Source organism: Chaetodon trifascialis, chromosome 9 (genome assembly GCF_039877785.1).
Source record: "Chaetodon trifascialis isolate fChaTrf1 chromosome 9, fChaTrf1.hap1, whole genome shotgun sequence".
Taxonomy (NCBI): Eukaryota; Metazoa; Chordata; class Actinopteri; order Chaetodontiformes; family Chaetodontidae; genus Chaetodon; species Chaetodon trifascialis.
In genome coordinates, this window is record NC_092064.1 from 15504727 (window position 1) to 15528606 (window position 23880).

General features: G+C 41.7%; 1 protein-coding gene across 6 annotated transcripts in view; it reads left to right on the forward strand.

The window, feature by feature from the left end:
- Positions 1-23880, forward strand: part of gria4a (glutamate receptor, ionotropic, AMPA 4a) — a 103530-nt gene that overhangs the window by 64974 nt on the left and 14676 nt on the right. For all 6 annotated transcript variants that reach the window (XM_070969806.1, XM_070969807.1, XM_070969804.1 and 3 more), the window contains 4 exons: positions 4680-4886; positions 6785-7000; positions 7630-7790; positions 20830-21028. In XM_070969806.1, coding sequence (XP_070825907.1) covers positions 4680-4886; positions 6785-7000; positions 7630-7790; positions 20830-21028 — 783 coding nt within the window. The remainder of the gene's footprint in view (positions 1-4679; positions 4887-6784; positions 7001-7629; positions 7791-20829; positions 21029-23880) is intronic.

The following is a 23880-nucleotide window of genomic DNA, read 5'->3' on the forward strand; positions in this document are numbered from 1 at the left end:
GGCTGAACTGATTGAGTGTCTGCTTGGCAGCCTGAATGAATGACTGGACAGTAAGGTGACTGTCCAGTCGGGTGCCTCTTTTCACTGGCTGGCTAACTGGCTTACATAGCAAGCCCTGTCTGCCTCTTTGGCTCCAGTGTGAAGTGTTTTATGTCTTATCAGCCCCAACCATTTGCTTCTACAAAGCTGTTCCCCCTCTTTCGCCCATCCATTTTCCCTCTTCATGTCTGTCTTTTCATCCTGTCCTCTCTCTTGCTTTCTGCTTCTTTTCCTCCTCATTTTTCACTTTGTCATATCCCCTCTTTATCTCTCTTTCATGCTTTCCCTTTTTCTGTCCTATCTATCCTCTATTCTCCCTGAAGCTATCTGTTTGTATTCTGATCTCCTCCTTCATCTTTCTTCTGTAGTTTGATGCAGCCAACACGCCCCACATCCCTCTCTCCATCTGCATTTCCTTCTATTTCTTAAGCATGCCCTCCCTTTCTTTTCCTTTCAACCTCCTGATCTTTGCTCTTATTTACGCCCTTTTTCACCACCCTTGATGGCACTCGCAACACCCAACCGTGGTGCTTTCTTCATACATGCACTGACATCCAGCACACACACAAGCACACTCACACAGAGCATTGGCATTACTACCTTCACACCAAGACAAAGGCCTCTGGAGTAAACTGATAACAAACCGAAAGGCGGCTTCAAAAGGAAACACTGTTAGCAGAGCTCCCACTTAGTCTGTGTTTGTGTAGTTGCTTACATAATAGTAAATTAACTCTTAACTGAAATTAAGTAGCCTGCTCTGATTTCCAGCACTTGACCCTCTTCTAACATGAGGGTAATTTGATGGAGGCAACCAAGACGGTTGTACAACTTAAGTGAGTGATTCCCCTTGAGATTCGATGATTTAAGCAAAACAGCCTTGTTACATTTTTCAAGGGAGGGTCACTAATAAGATGATCTCATAATGTGGTTCTCCTGTTTGTTCCTCTGACCCTCCAGGACTTTGACAAGAGCTCATCAATAGAGCTCACCAGAAGGCATCTTACGCAAAATCATAACTCTGAATAGATATTTTTAAATGAATAGTTCATCTTTTTGGGAAATATGCTTATTGGCTTTCTTCCTGAGAGTTCAATAAGGAGATTGGTCCCAGTCTCATGTCTGTCCAAATGTAATGTAGCTTGAGTCAGCAGCCGGTTAGCTTAGCTCAGCATAAAGAATGGAAATTGCATTGCTCTGTGCAAAAGTAAAGAAAGAAACAGAGGTGTTGTGTGCTGGACCATTTCTTGACTGGGACCAGTGACTTCCTGAAGTCGTTGCTGGTTGCCTGTTACCTCATAGTGACAGCAAGACTCCTGTCATTGTGCTAAGCTAAGCTAACTGTCTTCTGGCTATAGCTTCATATTTAACTGAGAGATATGAGGGTGGTATCAATCTACTCATCTAATTCTCACCAAGAAACAAAATAAGTCAAACTGTTCCTTTAAAACTTATCTTGATATCTCTGAATAAAAAATGATTGACAGTGAATGACATTACTTTATGTAGTGCTAATTTGTTCTATACATTCAATGGTTAGATGATAATGTCTGCACAAAGTTGGCCCTAAAGTTTCCATTTCAGTGGTTCCAGATTGTTGAATTTGTGTTTCACTTGACTTTTAATGAATATAATTATGCCCATCTGGTTATAGCATTACTATCATTTGCACTTGTAAACTTGCTTAAAAATAACCAAATATTCCCTTCTTTTTTGTCATGTCTGCTTTACTTTAATGCCGGTGAAAGTTTCTTTTTCATATTTGTCTTTGTGGTCAAATTGAGTGACTTTCATTTAAGTGTACAGCACACGTTACAGGCATTTAAGTGTCTGAAGAAATGCACCAGATGATCTCTGCCACCGATGTGAAATATATATTCATTCAGTATATGGTATGCAGAGCAAATGATTGTGAAAGTGTTAATTAAATGTAAACAGTCATGGTATTGTCCTTTAAATTTTGTTTTTCAGCTCACATTTTCATTTCTCCCAGTCTTAATCCCTGCTACAGAGCAGTCCTCATGGCTGATCTATTAGAGGGAATTTATTTGAAACTGTTTTGCTGTTCATTAGCATTATGATTCATGTTGAGTCAATGGAGTGAGCGCCCCAGGACTTGCCAATGTCCTCAATAATGGCATTTTAGGAGAAATGTTTTTGTGTGTTCTGACAGTGTACATAACAGCAGCTTTTTTTTATATTGGATTACGATGATGGTGAAAAAAGTATGTGTTTCAGAAAAATGTTTGGCAAACATTACGAAATGAGTTTCAAAGAAATGTGTTTTGTTTTAAGAAATCGTATACTGGTGATAATGGTCTGTAAGAAATGTGATAATGCAATCCATGGGGTGTTTTTGTTAAATTGAAAATGTGTGTTTGTTTCTCAACCTTTTGTGTGTAAATGTAAGATTATTCTATAATTTGACATTGTTGTTTTTTGTTTATGCTCAAAGGAATCGACATGAACATCCCCAAGTACAACTGCTTGAATTGTGGCTTTACACTTAGCAGTACATTACAAATGTCCAGTGTGTAGCATTTAGGAGGATCTATTAGCAGAAATGGAATATAATATCCATAACAATGATTTAATTAATGTACAATCACCTGAAACTAAGAGTTGTCATGAAGGTGGTTGCAGATTACCTCTAAATCTAACACAATGGACAAACCATTAAACAGGAAGAAAACTGAGTTGCTAGGTAAATCTATTTAGAAATCGAAAGGCTGCCGCCATTCCAGCGGCTCTGCCAGGCTTTGAGCTAAATGCTCATATCAGTATGCTAATATGCTAACAATGACAATGATGGCATGTTGCTGTTTAGCACATATAATGTTTAGCACGTTCACCATAATAGCTAAGTGTGTTAGCATGCTAACATTTGCTAATTAGCATGAAAAACAAAGTGTAGTTGAGGCAGATGGTAATGATCATTATGTTTGAAGCTATTAAGTCATAAACCAAAGTATTGGACATGTACTTAATAAAAGTAAAAGTACTTTAGTTAATCATTTTACTCTGATACATGTAAGCCTATTGAATAAGCATATATTAACATTATACCCATCGCTCATAAGTACTCAAGGAAATGGTTTTCTTTCCAGCTCTTTGTTTACTGAGGAGAAAGAGGATCAATTTATAAATCCAGCTTCCCTTTGTAGGATATGTTTGTATAGTTCAGTGTCCATTGTAAGACCTCTTTTTAAATCCCTCTTCCTGCTTGCTTCTGATCTAGACTCCCTTTTTATGAAATTCAATTTCCTGGATTTGAAAATTGTTCAGTCGATTCCCTCCAAATCCGTGTGTGGGTGATTTCTCTGCTCATTTGACCCCATTTGAAACATGTCAGTCAACAATCCTCTTTGATTAAAATGCACTTGTTTTCAATGTGAATCAATTTCCTGAGTGAAGAATTCAATTCAAAATATGTTATCATTTCGTATTGTGTTTTATGATCTTCATAAACCGCTTCATAGCTTGGCAGTGTTGGATATTATAAAAGCCTGTTTGATTAATTAGATGAGATTAGTCCTTGATTAAAAAGGGTTTGATAGCATTTTAATAGGCTTGGTTTCAGTTGGATTACAGGGTGAGCAGCCTCAGGCATAATACCATTACTCAAATGCTCCTGATGGATGCGCTGTCACTCAAACTGTGCGTGTGTGTGTGTGTATGTGTGTGTTTCTTTTCTCTGTAGATATCTTACGCAGGTGTGGCAATGTATGCGCATGCTTCCCTGTGACCATGCTTGTGTTTTACGTGTCATTCCTAATGCACCCACCAACATTTAACTCTGTTTGCTTTCATCTTGTTGTGGGTGCATCGAAACCGTTCTACCTCTTACGACACATTGCTGAAGCAGCAGTCTTCCTCTCTTTTCTCTCTCTCTCTCTCTCTCTCTCTCTCTCTCTCTCTCTCTCTCTCTCTCTCTCTCCTCTTTCCTCTCATTTCTCTCCTCTCAGCATTAGTGTTGCACTGAGTCAGGTGCTGGTCCCAGTGGAGGCGTTTAGAGTCAGACGAAGGCATAAAACAAGGCACTTGAAGTCAGGAACACAAGATATAAAACATCTTTTTTTTTTTTCAAAACAGCTCTAATATTTTTCCCATTTTATAAACTGTGCAGCAGTTTCTATCAAGTGGTGGGTGGCTGCTGTTTTACCTGTTCTACGTGTTTTTATTCCATGAGAACTTCTTTAAACTGACTTTCTGTTTCCTTTCCTACATGTGTGGTTAAACCAGTCTTATAATGATGTGCATACATTTCAGAATCTCAGTGTTATGATCAAAGATTTGCTTTCATAGAGGCTGGTGTGCAGTTTAATTTGTCAAAGCAGAATTGAATTTTGTCTGCAACATTGCATTGGTGTATTTCATAGAGCTGTGTCCCTTTGTGTATGATTAAAAAAAAAAAAAAACATAATGGAAGTTTCTTTTGTAAATGTATATACCCATATTTTTCCCCAGGAATAATTTTCATTGGTATCATCTTTCTCTGTAAGGCATGCATTTCCCCGTGGTACACTGTTAACCACCAGACTGCTGTATCCTCTTGATAAGTTTTCATTTTCCTCTTTTAAAAATCCCTGCTGTCATGTTCCTCCAAACAGTTGTGTCTTTCTTCCCTTATGCTGGTTTTGTAGGAGGGTCCCTATGTGATGCTGAAGAAGAACTGGGAACTTTACGAAGGCAACGACCAGTTTGAGGGATACTGTGTGGACTTGGCCTCGGAGATCGCCAAACACATCGGAATCAAATACAAGATCTCCATCGTACCGGATGGGAAATACGGAGCCAGGGATCCAGAGACGAAGATATGGAACGGCATGGTTGGAGAGCTTGTGTATGGGGTGAGTTTGAATGGAAAATATTTGGATCTTATTGATGATCCTGTCAGCTTACATGATAATAATACAACAATAACAGAACTGAGATAACTAGTTGTCAAAGTAGAGATCGCTTGAGTCTTTACTCAGCCAGTGGAGGCAGGAGGGAGCACAGCACAGAGAAAAAAAAAGACGTGTTTTCCAATTAATTATCCGATCCAGTTATCCAATTAAGCGATTATTTGTGTACCAAAACAGTTTTCAATTAATTTTCCATCATTTCACCACTAGATTAAGTGATTCAGTGCGGTTGATTCTGGTAATTTATTCACCCCCAAAACATACTTTATTAATACACTGTCTTCAGAATTGATTAACCCACTTTATTTCATGATGATGTGTCACAGCGACAGTTAACATCTGATTAAATCTGTACTTCTTGCCAATAATCTATACACAATAGCCACTGATGTCAAATGTGCAATATATAACATACTGTAATGCAATCCAGCACAATAACATCACAAAGAAACATTGTGTTGAGTCAAGACTTCAATAGCACATCCGACTTGAACATTGCAGTCTTCATAAAGGTCATATATACTGCAGGGCTATCACTTTGCATTATACAGTGCAGTATGTGCTCCTGCTATTGCATCCCCACCACAGGCCATCACACAAATAGCGTTTATGGAGTACATACATTTTTCTCGAGCTCTGCATCGCCTGAGCTACAATGTCAGTTTCCTGCAGACGTGTGAAGTCTCCAACAGTTCACTTATTAATTTAAGAATTTGGCAAGCTGGCTAATTATGCAATTGGCGCATCTGAGATTTCGCAGTGCTGTCTCAATGCAAACTTTATGAGCATGCAGAAGACAATGTCAGTCGCCACTTTGCGGAAGAGTGAAAGCGGAGACGTCGCTGTTCTGCAGCGACAGAATTAATTAGGCTCCGGGCTCTGCGGAGTGGAAGGTGACACAGCAGAACATTACATTGACTAATCGGGTTTGATTTGTTCCAAACACTCGCAGTCCTCGCTGATGACTCTTCTGCCATGCAAAGAATTTGTAAGATTACTGCACTTTGTTCCGCTCTGTTTTATATCTGTTCATCCTTTAATCTTTGTGACTTTCTTCTCCTTTTCTGTCATGTCATGTGCTTTTGTCGCCAGCTTTCGGCCTCCAATTTTCTTCATCTCACTTTCTGTCGAGTATTGTGGCTTTATGATGTTCCTCTGCCCTCTTGTCCCTTGTTTTCTTTCCATATGGTTTCTGACTTCCTCGTCTTTCCTTTGCTGTTCATTCCCCTTGCGTTGCAGCATCGTCCCTCCTTGCAGTGAAGGAACACTTGTTATTTGATGCTGTTATGGTAGCCTCTTTTGCAGTTAAGACTGCAGACGTTGTTTAGACACACGCCGCTACTCAGAAACAGATACTCAGTGTGCTGAATGAATGATGTTTTTGACTCTTCTACAGATTGTGTGTGTGTGTGAGACCTTGCAGACTAATTTATATTCTGGCAGTGTCACTTTCATGCCCACGTATGAATTACTTCTCTGTCATTCTGCTGGTTTTCCCTCTACCTCCTCTGTCTCTTTCAACCCTCCCCTCTCTTCCCTTTTTCTATCCCCAGCTGTACCATTCCCTCTTTATACCTCCCTTATTTCCTCCACTCTCTTCCTCATGTTGCTCCTGCTTCAAACTCCACTGATCCTTTACTGTGCTTGTCTACTTTACCAGCTCCTTGAGTTTCAAATTTTATTTCTCCCTCCTTTATTTTTGTCCTCAGACTTCACCCGTCTGCAGGGGAGGAGGTTCACAGGCAGTTCCTGCTCACCATCATTCACCTGCTCTACATGAAGTTGCTGCAAATGAACTGCGCCACTGTGTGACTGAACTAAACACGTACTTTCCTCCCCAGAAAGCAGAAATTGCCGTGGCCCCACTGACCATTACTTTGGTGAGAGAAGAGGTAATTGACTTCTCAAAGCCCTTCATGTCTCTGGGAATCTCCATTATGATCAAGAAGCCCCAGAAGTCAAAACCTGGTGTTTTCTCTTTCCTGGACCCTCTGGCCTACGAGATCTGGATGTGCATAGTGTTCGCTTACATTGGAGTCAGTGTTGTGCTGTTTTTGGTGAGTGCTTGTTAAAAACTAGAAGTCAGCTCTTGAGTTGGATTGCAGAGCTCTAACGGTTTGAAGAGTTTTTTAAAAGCTTGGGGTTTAAGGATGAATAGAATCTCTTATTTGGCTCACAGGCTAAAAATACTTCTCATCTCGCTTTATTTTCTGCATGGCGCCCTGTCTGTCCTGCTGATCAGAAGTCAGCTTTGTTGCATCAGTTTGCTCAAATTCAATGACATAATTAGAGGAGAGGAGACTTTTTTCATGGCAAACGTTACTGCTAGATGCCATTTTCTGATGATATAATAACTTGTAGTGATCATGCATCTTGATATAACCTATATGTAAGTTGTAAGCATTATTTACAACCTTCAACAAATGAATGCAACAAGTGTCTGCATATTCAAGGAAACATTTTTGTCTTGCACAAGTTGCAAGATGTGCGCCCTCTATGGTTCTATATGAGTTCTTTAGCTGTTATGATCATTGCTGAACATATTTCTCTCTCTCACTTCCCTCAGTCTCTACTAAAAGAAGACCCTAAATGTGTTTTCTATTATTGTTTTGATGTACCTGCTCTGGTTTTTATTTCTTCTATCTCTAAATGATCTACAATACTTCTTTTTCCTTCACTGTCTCAGGTGAGTCGCTTCAGCCCCTATGAGTGGCATGCAGAGGAACCGGAGGAGGGCACAACAGAGCTAGGCCCCACTGATCAACCTCCCAATGAGTTTGGCATCTTCAACTCCCTGTGGTTCTCCCTGGGAGCCTTCATGCAACAGGGCTGTGACATCTCACCACGGTGAGGGAGGGAAATGGGGTGCAGTACAGTGCATTTGTGTACGTGTGCGCGTTAAACTGAGAGAGTAATAGATTATTTGAGCACTGAGTTGTGTGAGTGTGTCCAGGATGTGTTCATAAGCGTGCGTGTCTGGCCTGAGGATGAGTGTGTGTGTCTGTCTAACGGCCTGTAATGTTCGAGCCCTTTAGAATTTGGCTGTGATGGTTCAGACTGTTGACAATGTGAATCACCTCTCTTAGCACTTTTTCTGGCTTTCAGGGAACTGGACTGCATTTTCCAAGACAGCGTGTCACAGATGCTTAAGATGTGCTAGGAATACACGCAAACATGCACACGCACAGAAAACACAAAAGTGAGAAGAAGATAACACCTGCGCAGCATCCGGCGGTCATGTACATATGGGTGTGCTATGGTGGGAGATTTAGCAGTTTGCTAGATGTGTATGAATTTTTAATGCACCACTGAAGAGGCAAAGTCCGACTGTATTTTTAGAATATTTATAAGAATATGGCATTTTATTATTGATAACCTGAGAATGCAGTTTAGTGAAATATTCATGGCCATCATCCTCAAGACCTTTAGGGAGCAAATCTAAGGAGAGAAGGAGCAGCAGATAGAAAAGAGTGGTAGGTGATAAGCTAAAAGAAGGAAAAGGTGTGAGCGGTTGAACGGGACGTGTGCACGCTGGAGACAACAAGGAGAAGTGGGAGCAAGCATGTGAATGAACTTTATCGTAGACGTGGAGGCGAAGTGGGCAGCAGTTCGTATTGTGCTGCAGACGCAGAGATGTAAATTCAGGTTCACTTTCAATACAGTAATGACATTTTAGATTCTGTGTCCCCAACATGATGGTGTGCAAGATGCCCTCAGTGTAGACTTGAACTTCTTTAACTTTCCATTTCCTCCAAACAAACTGTTGTTATTGTTCCCATGTATTGTAAAAGCTTTTACTCTAAAACTTATCACTGCCTGTGCAGCCCAAAAGAATTCCCAGGAAATGGGTTTTATCTTGTAGGTGTTCAGAATATTAATGTTCAGTACTGTGAATCTATGTGAAAAGGCTGGTAATTTCTTCAATCCCAGGAGTCCCCTCTCAATATTAACATCATTAACATCAACAACATTCATGTCCCGGCTCTAAAACAAGATATCACTGACATACACATAGTCTTTAACAATCTTTTTCTCATTTCAGTGCCTTTTTTCTTCTACTTTCACACCTACTTTTAAACCTAGTGTCTCTCAGACATTTATACTGCATTGCCATTAGCATTTCACTGTTGGGAAAAGAACAGAAGTTCTACATTGGCTGCCCAAACTTCACTTTCTTCCTCCTCCTTTTTCGCTCCTCAGCTCCTCTCTTTCGCTCTCTCTCTCTTCCTCTCTCCTCGACACCTGTCGTCTCCCACTCCTCCACTCTTTACTGTGACTGACAGGCCAATTCTAGCTCCAACACACAAATGGAAAAAAAACACTCACACCAGCAGCACGCACACGCTAACACACTGGACATGCACACAAATACACAGACACTTCACACACCAATATTGCTTCCACACATGCAGAGAAAACACCCAGTGTGCAGTTTCTCGACAATCGCACACACATGCAGACCTCTCCATCACTTGCAGGACTTCTTTTAGATGTGTTTGCATAAGCTACAGCTGTCATAGCAGTAATGTGATAGTTAACATATAGCCAGTGTTCATCATATAAATCACCTGGCCCTGTCGCCTCCAATACAGCACAACTCCTCCATAGTCCAGGATTACTGCACTCCTAAATGCCAGATTACAGTCATAGAATGAGAAATCTGTCAGTTATATAGTTTTTCTTCTTCTCTGTCATTTCATATTAATTGCTGGACTTTTCACACAAGACAAGACGTTTCAATGCAACCTTAAATCTGAGCTGTTTTTCTCTTAAAGGCAGTTCATGCTGTAATAATTTATCATTTAAATTCATCATGATGTCTAATGTAGTCAGTCTCATGACTATTGCAACGACAGGTACGACAGCTGTGTTTAGTGGTATGGCTCTTCTCCCACGATGAACGGGGAGCAAATTGGTGGAAACATGCTACTGATTTGCATCAGGGTATGCAACCCCTGGTGTTTTCCGAACAGAGCATTGGAGATGCACCGCTCTTAATTGGAATATTGACAGTATGGGGACATACAGGAACATGCACCGAACAGCAGACAGACACAGGTAGTGACTAGCTGCTGAGCTTAGTGGAGCGTTTGGAAGCTAAAGAGACAGATATTTCCCTCAGGAGTTGGTGGAGACCAAAAACAGAGCTAAAAGCAGAGTGGATGTTGGAGTTACATTCGGCAGGTGGCCACAAACACAACTCAAAATGCATGATAACGTGATTGATTGCAACTGCTTGCTATCAAGGCTGTTAATGATGTGATATGAGGTGATGATATGCTAATGTTTTGTTCACAACTTGTGTCCGCTGCCGCTACGTGGCCAACAAAATCGGTTATTGCAGCAAGATGATAGCAGAGGCAACATCAAGCAGCTGCATGCAGTGAATGATCCAATATGCTTGAATGGAACTAGTGCGTACAAGATGTCAACCAACCACATAAAAGCAAAAGTGTTTGGCTACACTCAGATTGAAAAGGCTGTAAACGTTGTCAGATGCAACCTCTTCAGTTCCGGTGATGGACAAGCACAACGGGAGGGGGCTTCAGGCCCTGTTAGACAATCTGTTAAGCATCTTGTCTGAAGCATACATAGGACCAAAGGTCACGCAGGATAAGTTAGCACTACACTGTTTATTTGAGCTAACAAGCTACCTACTGTTGTCTCCATCATAACCCAAACCTTGCCCTAACCCTAACCTTTAGCAACACAAACCCAGCACACTCATCTATTTAATCTGTCATGCTCTCCTCTCTTTTGTTCTCCCTAAGATGCAACTGCTACACCTCTCACTGTCCGCATCACTACATCATCATCATGCTGCTCACGTATAATAACATTACCTAAATAAGCCTCACCTCTGCCCCACCATTCACCTGTAGCTGTCGACTGTAGTCAATTGCCCCCTAAGCTCTCTACGTGTGCTCTTTAGTCTATGCTGCAGGGAGTCACAAGGCTTGACTGACGTGCTTAGATGTCCTCGTATTCACATATAACCATTGTTAGTAATGATATAATTAATGATTATGCTAGAAGAGAAAAATATAAAGGGATGTAGGTCAAAAAGTTAACTTCTTCATTAGAAAATAATCCTGCAGACCAAACCATAAAATGATAGATGAGCCTTTACTGTGGCACTGCGCTCTGCAGAAACAGTAGCTCAAGCCCTTAAAAAAGGAGACATGTCATGCCTGTCATCATGTCACATCATTTTTTTATCCCCTCAGTAAATTTCCTTTAATCTCCCATTCCCTTGTTCACCTTTGCAGTCAGACAAAGTCATAATGCTAACTTCAATCACACCTGACGCCAGAAATGTGCTATATGGCTCCAACAAAGACAAAGACATTATCATATCACAAGACATATTCCTGCCGCCTATGCAACTCCTTCACACGTCCTTCTCACTGAAATATCCTATATTTAACATTTACTTTGTCACTGCTTTAACGACATGTTGACTTCTTCACTTTCTCAGTTTACTTGCCCTCTATGAGCTGGATAAAATTATCTACAAACAACACACTCATAAAGGAGAATACGTAATAGAACTGCAGAATGTTTCTTGCTAGTGTCTCTGCTCAGCCAGTTTCACTGACAGATCAAATCCACAGGGTCTCAATTACAGAGCATAACACTCTTTTGTGTGAAGTGTTGATTTAGGCGAATAAGGCACATATAATTTTACATAGATATCTGGGCTAGTGGAGCTTTAGGTTCTGTATGTTTCGGTGATCAAGTAAATTGCTTAAAAGTAGTATATGAGAAGAAGAAGAGACGTACTTTTATCATCATAACACAAACATGCACACATTACATGCACACGCCACGCTTTGTGAAATTATTTCTCCGCATTTGACCCATCCTGGAATGTTGTTCCTCTGCGGCAGACCAGGAGCGGCGCCCGGGGACCAGTGCCTTGTTGTCACCATTGGTCAGGTGGTGATCTTCTTGCATGCTTTTTGTGGGGGTATTTTTTTTATGGAGGATACCCCAGGTGAGCACGGGGAGAACATGCAAACTCCACACAGAAAGGCCCTTTTTCCTCGAGCAGCAGGCACTGAAGGCATGGTGGAGGACATGCCCCTAGCACCCACAGCAGGAATCGAACCAGGACATTCTAGCTGTGAGGCAACAGTGTTGCCACTTGTTCCACCGTGCCACCTGAGGGGTGGTGGTGAGGTGGTGAAGAGGTGAATGTAAATAAAAGTAAGTCAGTGTGCTGGGGTGCAGTGTTCCTTCCCAGAACCAGTTCCACTTGTCTGCCTGGACCATGAGATGCTTGTTCTGGTTTTATCCATTTTATCCATCCTGCCACTTGTAGGGATCATAGTATTGAGGATGACATTTACTGTAGAGCTACAGGGAAAGAGGCAGTCTCCACACGAGGAGATTTTCTTGGTGACTGGTTGAATGCCAACCCAACAGCAGGTTGATTGATATTCCCTGGGGAAGAAAAAAAAAACATAATTTAGGGAAATAAGTCAAGACAGAGACATCTGATTTTCCAAATGAATCCTTCTTATGCTTTGCAGTCTGCCTGTTTGCCTCTTTATGCTGCATTTGTGTTTTTCTGTCTAAATGTATGTACAGTATCTCTTCTGTCTCTTCTGTCTTCTTAAAATCCATATGAGCACCTTTTGCCAACTGGTCCACGTGTGACACACTGATCTTTTGACTTTATTCACTGTGTAGTGTGTGTGTGTGTGTGTGTGTGTGTGTGTGTGTGTGTGTGTGTGTGTGTGTGTGTGTGTGTGTGTGTGTGTGTGCGTGTGTGAGTGAGTGAGAGTGAGAGAGGGAGAGCGTGAGAGTGTCTGTTGTGTATTGTGTATTGAGCTGCCATAGTAGGTCCATTGGTATTCAGTGTGGGTCCCTCTCTTCCTGCTGCAGTCATCTCTGCAGTCTGGGAGACACAGTATAACACACACTCCTATTGAACTCTCCCACTTACTCTCTCCTCTTTCATCTATCTATCTATCTATCTATCTATCTATCTATCTATCTATCTATCTATCTATCTATCTATCTATCTATCTATCTATCTATCTATCTATCTATCTATCTATCTATCTATCTATCTATCTATCTATCCTTTTTCCTTTCTTTCTCTTATCTCATCTTTTTTGTTCTTTCACTAAGTGCCTGTTCCTGCTGCTTTATAGTCTAATCATCACTTAACTTATTGACATTTTCATGGCTAGAAATTACACGCACACGTCTGCGTGCTCGCGATAGAAAACGCTTCACCTCGTTCACCGCCTCTTGCAAACACCCGACTTGTGTTTCCTTCGATCACCTTTCCAATCAAGCAGAAGTTAATGGCTGGCTGCAAAGACGGGCACGTTAACACACACTCACATGTGATTTCAGAGTGACCTTGGGATGGCATTTGCGCGTAGCACCTGTCGCCTCTCTGCACAGGCTTTTTGGGTTTGTAATGTCGGTGACTGGCCTGGTCACTGCATGACAGGGTGCCGACAAAGTGATGGACGGTTAGGTGATGGGACTGGAATTTTTAGAAAGTGCAAATGAATTAGTTGCAGAAAAAGGGACGGGATGCACATTGAGGAATAGCAAGAGCAGGAGAGAGAGAGAGAGAGACAGACAGACAGAGAGAGACAGAGACAGAGACAGAGAGAGGTAAACTGATCACCAGTGAACATCTCAGAGGGATTAGATCTGTCTCTGTCAATAAACATCTGAAATTACAGCTCTCTTCTCTTTGTGTGTGTGTGTGTGTGTGTGTGTGTGTGTGTGTGTGTGTGTGTGTGTGTGTGTGTGTGTGTGTGTGTGTGTGTGTGTGTGTGTGTGTGTCTGCTGCTGGGTGAGGGCACTGTTTGGGAGTGTCATGTGTAAGTATTGAGTAAAGGGCCGTGGGTGTGTTGAATAGTTAATGGCAGCAACAGATCCAGCTAATGCTTTGACTAACTAACTACAGTGGAGCGCTGAGGCTTACTGACTAATTAATGATTAGTCTCAAGGTCACTGATTAGAAACCAGTCGCACTGACTGACTGCCTTCATGCATTTCACCAGTAATAGCTTATAAATCTTATGAATAATCTTCTGTCTCTCCGGGTGTGTCATATCTTTCCTGCTTCACTTTTATGATCGCTGTTATTATTTTATTTCATTATGCCTTTCATTATCTGCCTGCTGCACCTAATCTTCAATATATTAATCTGATTGTCTTTCATGTGTGGCTGTTTGCCGTCACGCCCTTAATTCTGCCTCCGTCTACTGTGGAGTCTCGCTGCCTGTCTAAATCAGTCAGCCAATTCACTTTCCGTCACACCTGTAGCCCGTGTGTGAGGAAGATGAAAGAGAAGAAAGACAAGAGGAAGAAAAGGACGTTTGTCTGTATTTATATCTGTATTTTTTCTTTTAGGCCGGGATTATGTACAAACCAAACAGTCACATTCCACATTCTCACTTTCCCAACACATCAAACTGTCAGACTCAACATATGCGAACACTTCTGTCACCATCACTTGATGAAACACGTCTTGTTTGCTCCCCCATCGGATAATAGCGAAAAGTATTGCATTTCCCCTGTCAGCATGTCTTAACAAACAAGGAAATTAGTTTTTAACAAGCTGACAATTTGCATAATCAAATGGAAAGCATGTCACCCGTGATGTCTGGTGTGTCCACAGTAATTTGAAGTTTTGATTTCATAATGTTTCTTGGAACAAGGGGAACATAAAAAAGTAGCTGGTATCTTTCATGTATCATTTATCTTTCTGTAAAATTTACAAAACATATAATGATTTGTGTTGTTAAGTCAGAAAATTAAGATGTCAATGCACAGGATCTCTATCTTCTTCAAACAGTAGTCAGGTGCCAACAGTATATGTACACTGAAACAGTTTTTGCTTGCAGTAATTTCCTCCTGTTCATCGTGGCCCTAAAGAGACCCCCCCTTTCTTCTTTGTAAAAATATATGCCAGAGTTTATCTGAAGCCTGCATCAGGCTTCTACAGTCTGTGTTAGAAGAATCACCTGGGCATCTTCCAAATTTAGCCTTTTTAGTACAAAATTCTTCTTTGTGTGACTGTCACAGACAACAGACTCTAAGTTTGGAAGGTACTCGCTTGATTGCGCCGTCGAAGCCAGAATGAACAGGAGGAACAAGCGAAAACTGTTTCACAGGCCATATGGGCAAGCAACCACTCAGCAAAAAGCTGTTTAAATTGCCAGAATGTACATTATTTTCAAAGTCTAATGCATATTTTAATTGACTGTATGTACACAAAAACTGATGCACACACAGTGAAAGCATACTTGTGGACAACAACTACGCAGCACTGGCTCAGTTTGTTGTTATTGCCGTGTCTGGCATCAGTGGTACGTGTCAGCATCAACCTACTTAATGCTTTTATGTGTTTGCGCATAGGCATGTGTTTGTGTGTGTGTGTTTGTGTGCTGTTGTTATGGCAATTGTATTAACAGGTTTTTCTGCCAAGATGGTTGTGATTACTGTCACATTTGTAAGCAGCCAAAGAGGAAATAAGCTGATGATTGAACTGCAGGTTTAGTCCTTATGAGAATGAAGGTGAAACACACGCAAGACCGTACACACATGCACACTTTGTTCTGTGAGGTGAGCAAATTCAGAAGCATCGGAGGACAGGAAACTGTATAGCTCTGAATAGTGTGTGTGTGTGTGTGTGTGTGTGTGTGTGTGTGTGTGTGTGTGTGAGAGAGAGAGAGAGAGAGAGAGAGAGAGAGAGAGAGAGAGAGAGAGAGAGAGAGAGAGAGAGAGAGAGAGAGAGAGAGGAACGGCATGCCATTAATCTTTCACACAGAGGATTGGGGAGGCAATCTGTTGGCCATCATAGATGATACATGGCCCGCTATACAATGATTCGCCTGTTGCATACCAACACACACATGACACAATGGCACACACAGGCGACACACACATTCATGCTGCCTCAAACACACTCACGCTGGCGTGTCGCATAAAGAGTCAAGGACGTCACTCCTGAAGCTCACCCACGTGAAATACACTCGAGCAGCAATGAAATGCGTGTGCACTCATGAACATGCGCACACTTACGCTCATGCATCCCTGCGCACACTTATTCATGACCTCATCTCATTCAGTCATGCTCCATTGACCGACCTCCTGTAGGTAAACATGTTCTCCATTGAGGGGTAGGCCATATCCTATCCTTCATGATAATATTGGAATGATTTTTTAATGTGGGAAGAACATTATCGTGATAATGGCAGTTTTGCAACTGCAACAAACTGCAGTAATATGTAAGACGTGCAGGAAGCCTGCAACAACAAAAGTGGCCAATGCAAACAAACCCACCTCAACACCTCAAGCAGAAGCACCCCGTGGAGTGCGAGGAGAGCTGAAAATCCCACCAGGAGATCTCAACAGCTGTTGTGAGCTTTAATCCAATGATATTTTTATGGTATTGCGTCGTATCTTCAGGAATATTGTTGCAGAAATCATCTGAAATATCATGATATAGGGCCATATCACCAACTTCGCTTCAAGCCAAACACTGGTGAATACCTCCATCTCTCTTGTTCATTCATTCATTCTCTCTGTTGGATGGTTGACTTTCAAACCTTTGGACATACAAAACCATTTTAGATGTTCTGTCTTGCATTACACGCTCCTATCTGCCACAGACCAATATAGCATCCCCTCACGGCTGGCTTTGTTTACACTGTGATTTATTCAATCGGCATCAGTTTTTACTCTGAAACCTTTACCTGACTTTAAGTTGACAGGAGAGGAGGAGTGAAGATTTTGTTTTGACTCTTGGATCATTTTTCAACCTTGTGGGGGGTGATTTATTTCAGGTAACTGCATGAGTCTAATGTAATGTTGTCACTATCCTAAATAAATTAGAGATAAAAATGCACTGTATGCATTCAGCTGCTGCAGGTAAATTGGTGGAGCTTGGCAATTAATATGTCAAGCAAATAACCTTCCACAAAATACAGCCAGAAAAGCAGTTTGGTGTTGATGACCACAGCATTCATTCAGTTTGGAATGACGCTAACAAACAAATGCTAACAAAAAACAAGAGTACTCCAATTTAATGAATTTAATGATGAACAATTTAACAGAGTGTGTATACATGCACTAAAGGATTCAGTTTATTTGTAATGCTATTTATGTAACTGTATGTAAATTCTAAGTCTGTTGTTTTTGTAAGAGTGTGTTTGCCTCCAGCCTGGCTGCCAGTAAGTCATGTGATGTAAAGAGTGTTGGATGAGTGGGTGAAACCCAGAAATTTCTCTCTGGAGACTGAGGTTTGTGTCCTGTGTGAGTTAATGTTAACTTACATTTTTCAGCTTGAGCTGACTTATTATTTCAAGATTTTAGGACGGAAAAGCTGCTTCATGCACATACATTTTAGGACCGTTTGACATCGCGAGCTGACATCCAGGTAATGTCCCAGATGTCAGCACAATTTTCATTTGGAACTATTTTTGACCCCTAACAGGATGCCTCGATTGGACGTTCAAAGAACAACCATGTTTATATACTGCTAATGGAAATATAATGGAACTAAATGGGGGGGATTAAAGTAAAGTGTCACCGGACTTGACCCAACACACATGAACAAACACCTCGTCTTCACCTTTGCTCATGGAACTAGCAACCAAACAAACATCTTCCTGTTTGCACTCTTGTCATTCTCTTCGCCTTGTTTTTATTGCCCCTTCCCTTTCTCTTTGCGTGTCCGTTCAAATCATGCAGTCACTTCATCAGGTTAGATTAAAATGCCGCCACAGTTCATTTACCAGCTAACCAATCACATCACACGCTCCTGTTGGCCTCTGTATCAGACCCCGTAGAACCTGTGAAAACGAGTTTCTAAATATTTACAATTCGTCATTTGGCAGTCCAACTGGACATAGGTGCTACAAGACAATGCTACGAAGTAGTGCAAAAAGTACATAGTCTTTTTTTAATTTAAGAACAAGGTGTTCAGTAAAGAGCTTGGTCTTTAGTCTTTTTCTAAAGATCGCAAGGGACTCTGCAGATCGAATGGAGTTTGGTAACTCATTCCACTACCTGGGAACCACAGAAGAAAAGAGTCTAGCTAGAGACTTAGGGGTTTTTGGAGGTGGCAGCACCAGGCGCTGGGCAGAGTGTAGTGACCGGGAGGGAGCATAAACCTGAATGAGGGAGTTCAGGTAGGTCGGAGCCGTTTTGGTGGTAATTTTGTATGGAAGCATCAAGGACTTATACTTGATGCGGGCAGCTACTGGGACCCAGTGGAGGGATATAAACAACAGAGTGACATGTGCTCGTTTGGGCTGGTTAAATACCAGGTGAGCCGCTGCATTCTGTATCATCTCTAAAGGTTTTAGCGAGCATGTTGGGAGCCCTGCCAGTAAGGAATTACAATAGTCGAGGCGTGATAGTACCAGCGCTTGTACTAGAAGTTGTGTTGCATGCTCAGAGAGGTAGGGTCCGATCTTCCTGATGTTGTACAGGTCGAATCAGCATGACCGAGCGGTAGAGGCCAATGCTCTTTGAAAGTTAGCTGGTCATTGATCAAGACAAGTTTCTGGCAGATTTTGCAGGAGTGAGCAGACCCAAGTCAAGCTGGATACTGATCTGTTGTTGTGTAGAGGGGCCGGCTGGGATGGCAAGGAGCTCAGTATGTACTGTAGCATCCATTTTCCTCTTCCCCTTTCTCCTTCACATGATCATCATCATGGGATGGACAGAAGAGTTGTGTTTGTTATTCTGAGCAAGAAGACAAGCTTCATTAGCATATTGTCATTAAAATTACTGTTTTATACTGTTATTGAGTCTTCATAGTCATTGCCTGCATTTACATCAACAGCAGCGACTGTGTTTTAACATCATCTTGTCAAATCAATGCTTGCAGTAAGCATTTTGTGCCTGGACCTCTGTTGTCCATCGCTTTTGATAAACATACAGAACTGGTTCTTTCTAATCATCAACTCAGTCAATCAAGTCTGTGCTTGAAAAAAAAAAAAAGTTTCCACTGTTTCCTAATAAGTGTAAAACAAAACCTGGCAATTCTCCCTCAGGAGAATCCATCATAGTAGACACCAGGTTCTTTAACTCAGGCAAACAGATCAATGCGTCAAGGACACATGCTGTCAATTCGTGTGTGTGTGTGTGTGTGTGTGTGTGCGTGCATGTATGCATGCGTGTGTGCACAAGGATTAGAAGGTGTGCTGGCTTTTGAGCAGCCGCAGAATGCGGCGTTGCTCCAAAAGGTGACAATTTATGCCGAGTCAGGCATCATTGCGCTTCTCAGCCCCCTCACCCCTCGTTTCTCTCTGCAGCACACACTCCGGAAGACCCAGCACACCCTCAAAATAACTCTCATATCACTGCTTTCACATGAGAGTAGTGGTATCACCAAGCAGCTACCTGTCCAAGAATTGCAATTGCTTGTAAGAGTAACCCGAATTTGTCACTATTTTTATAGTAACAATGGATCAAATCACGATGTGTAATTTGAAAGCGGTCACTTGTAGAGAAGAACCCACAGATATTTATCACCCACCTGTGCACTTTATCTCAGCTGTAATCTCAGGGCATCTTTCATCTTATTGTTTTTGTTCTCCGACCCGCTGCTTTGCTGTTTCAGTTCATTCTGGTTCTCGTCTCCGGCAGCAGCAGGTGCACTGTACACTACCTGCCCAGCGTTATAAGGGCAGACAAACGTTAGCGACATGCTGCTGAACACAGTAGAGCATTTAGCAGCTAACAGGCGAGTCATTTCTCTCAGGAGCTGGTAGAGACCAAAAACAGAGCTGAAAGGAGGTTTCCCAGGTGACAAGAAACACGTCTGGATGTTGATGAATGTGTCAGTCTTCTGTTCACAGCTTGTTGTTCCACTGTATGATTAATTACATACACAATATTTGATCAATTTGATAGAATAGGTGAATGAAAAACACTCGTTCAATACACCCATCAGAGGAAATTTGAAATTAGTGTCATCGTGACGTCAGCACACAAAGTTTTATATGGCTGGAAGTTAAGTGATTCAAATGAACACATTCTGAAATCACTGATTGACTGAGGAACATTGATTTTATTCTAAATAAGACCTGACAAGGAAATGTTCCTCCTTATTCTCTGTGATTGTGGTGGGTTTATGATGTTTTTATATACTTCAAAGAAAATGGAGGAATTGTGAGCATGTGTTTCACCCAGTGCCCTTCTTCACTCACTCTTCTGAAACATGGATATTTTATGTTTATGTTTGTGCCCATTATAATTTCAAGGTCTTTTATTGACCACTTCAAACAGAACTTCACATTACGCTACCTTCTCCCTCTCTCCTCTCCCGCTCATGGCTCTTGCCTGCTCTCTTCCCCTTTACTCAGTGGAAACAAGTTCACGCAAACACAATGAATTGCCACTTACTTTGATGCTTCTGCTCACAATTTGTAGTTAAAGAGCGTAAACATGGAGAAAGAGAAAAAGGAGCGATGAGGACGAGAGATGGAGGAGCGCCCAGATTACAATCAGTTTCATGTTGACTTTGTTATTGTTAGTGCCTAATTGGTTCGGGGGTCGAAAGACAATTACTTTGGCGGTACTGTCATTTTCACAGTCATGCACACAGTGGTGTGGAAAAAAACGGCAGCGTGTGGTTTTGCATATCTCTAAGGACTTAACCTTAATTATATTTCCTTCTCTTTTTTCTCTGTCTTTCTTTTATGTTCTTTTTATCCCTTTAACCTTCCACTTTTTACGTCATCATCTTCTCCTTGTCCTTCTGCTAATTTCTCATCTACAATTCTCTTCCTTCATCTCTTTATTCTTGTTATCTCTTCCTTCTTTCCACCTCTTACTCCACACTCTCAACTTCCTTGTTTTCTCCCGACCTCTCCTCCATCTGTCTTCTCTCCAGGTCTCTGTCTGGGCGGATTGTCGGAGGTGTGTGGTGGTTCTTCACCCTTATCATCATCTCCTCTTACACAGCCAACCTGGCTGCTTTCCTCACTGTGGAGAGGATGGTGTCACCCATAGAGAGCGCAGAGGACTTGGCCAAACAGACAGAGATAGCCTATGGGACACTGGACTCCGGCTCTACTAAGGAGTTCTTCAGGGTATGAACTCGACACACTCTGCTCATTTGTTTAATTCCTTCTGAGGTTTCAGGCTTTTATTGTGTGAAGTCAAGTTCATTAGCCACTGAGCTCAGGCTGCAGAAAAGCCATAAAGATTCAGACGATGTGGAAGAATTTTCACCCAGCCGTTAATACTGTCATTAAAAACTCAACCAGCACAATCAGCTGTGTTCATACATTAATACAGAAGCTTATTTGAAATTTTATTCAAAATCTTAAGATTTCAAGGATACCATTCAGTTCATTTACAAAGAAATATACATACAATTATCTAGATTACACCTAGACTGTTTAACACAATTGCCAGAAAAGTTTCAAGGTACCCTGCGACACACTTTGTGGACCCCAGGAAGAATAGCCAATGCTTATGCTGATGCTAATGGGGATCCAAATAAAAGACATAAAGACTTTCTTGCTAATGGTTTTCACTATTCTACTTGCCGCTGACAGTAATGAAACGTGGCCAAAGGTGGAGAAGAAGGAAACTGCAAGCTTGCAAACATGGATGTAAACAATGCAGGTTTCAAATCTGTGAAAATGCAAATGTTTCACGAAGCATTCTACACATTTACTGTGTGTTTCGGTGAGAAACGCTGAATGTAAATATTACTTTGTGTGTGTGTAGGAAACCCATGCAACACATCATGATTTTCGTATTTCTCATGTTCTTTTTTCTGTCTAAATGGCCATTATATAATGTGACAGTGTCCCTTGGAGGTGAAAGACATCATTCTGCTATGCTTTGCAGGATTTCTCACCTCCGCTCCTTCCATTATTGCATTATTGCTCACTTGTGGCACAGTATAGAAGAGTGGCACAGTGGCAGCACTATAAGAGGTTAGATAATGCAAAAAGATCACGACTTGGAATACGTAAAAGTGAGAGGAAGGAATTATGAGGGAGGTGTTGTCAGCTTTATTGAAACCACACAAAAGCCAAGCAGCAGAAATCAGCTCTGACTGTAGGTAGGACAAGGACGAGTGACTAATGACAGCGTAAACCGATTTACAATAGTCCAGGTGGGAGGAGAAGAATGAATGGATGACTTTCTCCTGATCTTGAATTGAGGAGGCTTAAATTTTGCAAGTGACGCTAAGCTGAAGTGTCTGGCTTTCAGTTTTCTGCTAATTTGTGTATTAAACTTGATGGCTTCATCAAAGTTCACACCAAGGCTTTGGAGGAAGATACTGAGTCTTAGGAAGAAAAAAGCCAAGTGTGGGATTTTATACCTTTTGATTAAAATTCTCAAACTTAATTACAATGAAACAATGTTTAATCACTCCCCTACCCCTTCAAATAAAGCAGTAATAATAGGAATAATCATAATAATAAATAATAAAGCACAGTGAAGCAGTGGTGGACAGAGATGGAGAAATATATACTACAGGGAGCTGTTACTGTAAAATAGTGAGATGGAAATTATGGCAGAGTGGAGTGAAGTGGCCCAGGGGAGACCTGTAGTGGCTTCACCCATTGACCTTTTCATTCAAGTGGAATGCAATTACATAAGTACTCATGAACATACACAAACGTGGACACACAAATGCACACAATGCTAATGAAGACAGAATTTTTCTGCAGACACACCAGTGTCATCACATGCACATAAACAAATCTGCTCTGTCACATGGTCACGCTCTGCAGGGAGACTCAGAATTGTGTGTTGCTCATGCAATGTGTGTGTGTGTGTGTGTGTGTGTGTGTGTGTGTGTGTGTGTGTGTGTGTGTGCGTGCGTGCGTGTGCGTGTGCGTGCGTGCGTGTGTGTGTGTGTGTGTGTGTGTGTGTGTGTGTGTGTGTGTGTCTATATATATATATATAATTTACAGTTCTGCTTTGTAAAGATGTGGGCACTAGTGTGTGTATTTGGAGATGTGGAGGAGGGGAGGTGGAGGTTGGAGCAGACAGTTTGTGCTTCTGTGAGCGGCTCTGGCATCATCAACATAACGAGCAGGCTGAAATCTGTGGAGGGTGAAAAAGCAATTTACTCTCCCACAGCTGAGGGGGATTCGCCACCACCATTAATTATCTGCGTGCGTGTGTAGGTGTCTTTGTATGAGCATGTGTGCAAGTATGCATGTATGCATATTCAGCCACATATGTAGAAGTGTGCACTATATGTGCACGTGAGTGTGTGTGATGCTTCTCCCGCAGAGCAGATTTGTGTACATATGCATATTTAAATGTGTTTTCCATAGTGTGGATGCCTGAAGGTGACTTGCACCATCCATTTCCTCCTTCACACCCTCACTTATTGTTAAAGAATCTGGAAAGAGTCTCACCCTATTGTCACACATCCATCCCTCCAAGGCCAGACGCTGCTTTAGACATGCACAGTCATCATCATCACTGTCTCTCCCTGTCTCTCTCTCATTCTCTCCGAAACACACACACACACACACACACACACACACACACACACACACACACACACACACACACACACACACACACACACACAGGTAGATGCAAATGCATATACGTGACAGACAGAGAATACGTGGATGGAAAATGTGAAAAATAAGTGATGGATGGATGGATGGATGGATGGATGGATGGATGGATGGATGGATGGATGGATGGATGGATGGATGGATGGATGGATGGGTTAAAGTTGAAGAATGAGGCTAGAGTTGTGAAGAAGTGGTGAAATGGGCATTCTTGTTATCTATGATGGACTTTGGTAGAGAGTGTGAGAAATAAAAAGAGAACGACTGGAGAGAGAGAGACAGAGAGAGAGAAAGGGTAGACTGGAGAGAGAAGAGGGACCTGCCGGTCCTCTTGGATGTGAGTGACATTATTATGGGATAGGTGTCCGTCACGCACTAGTAAC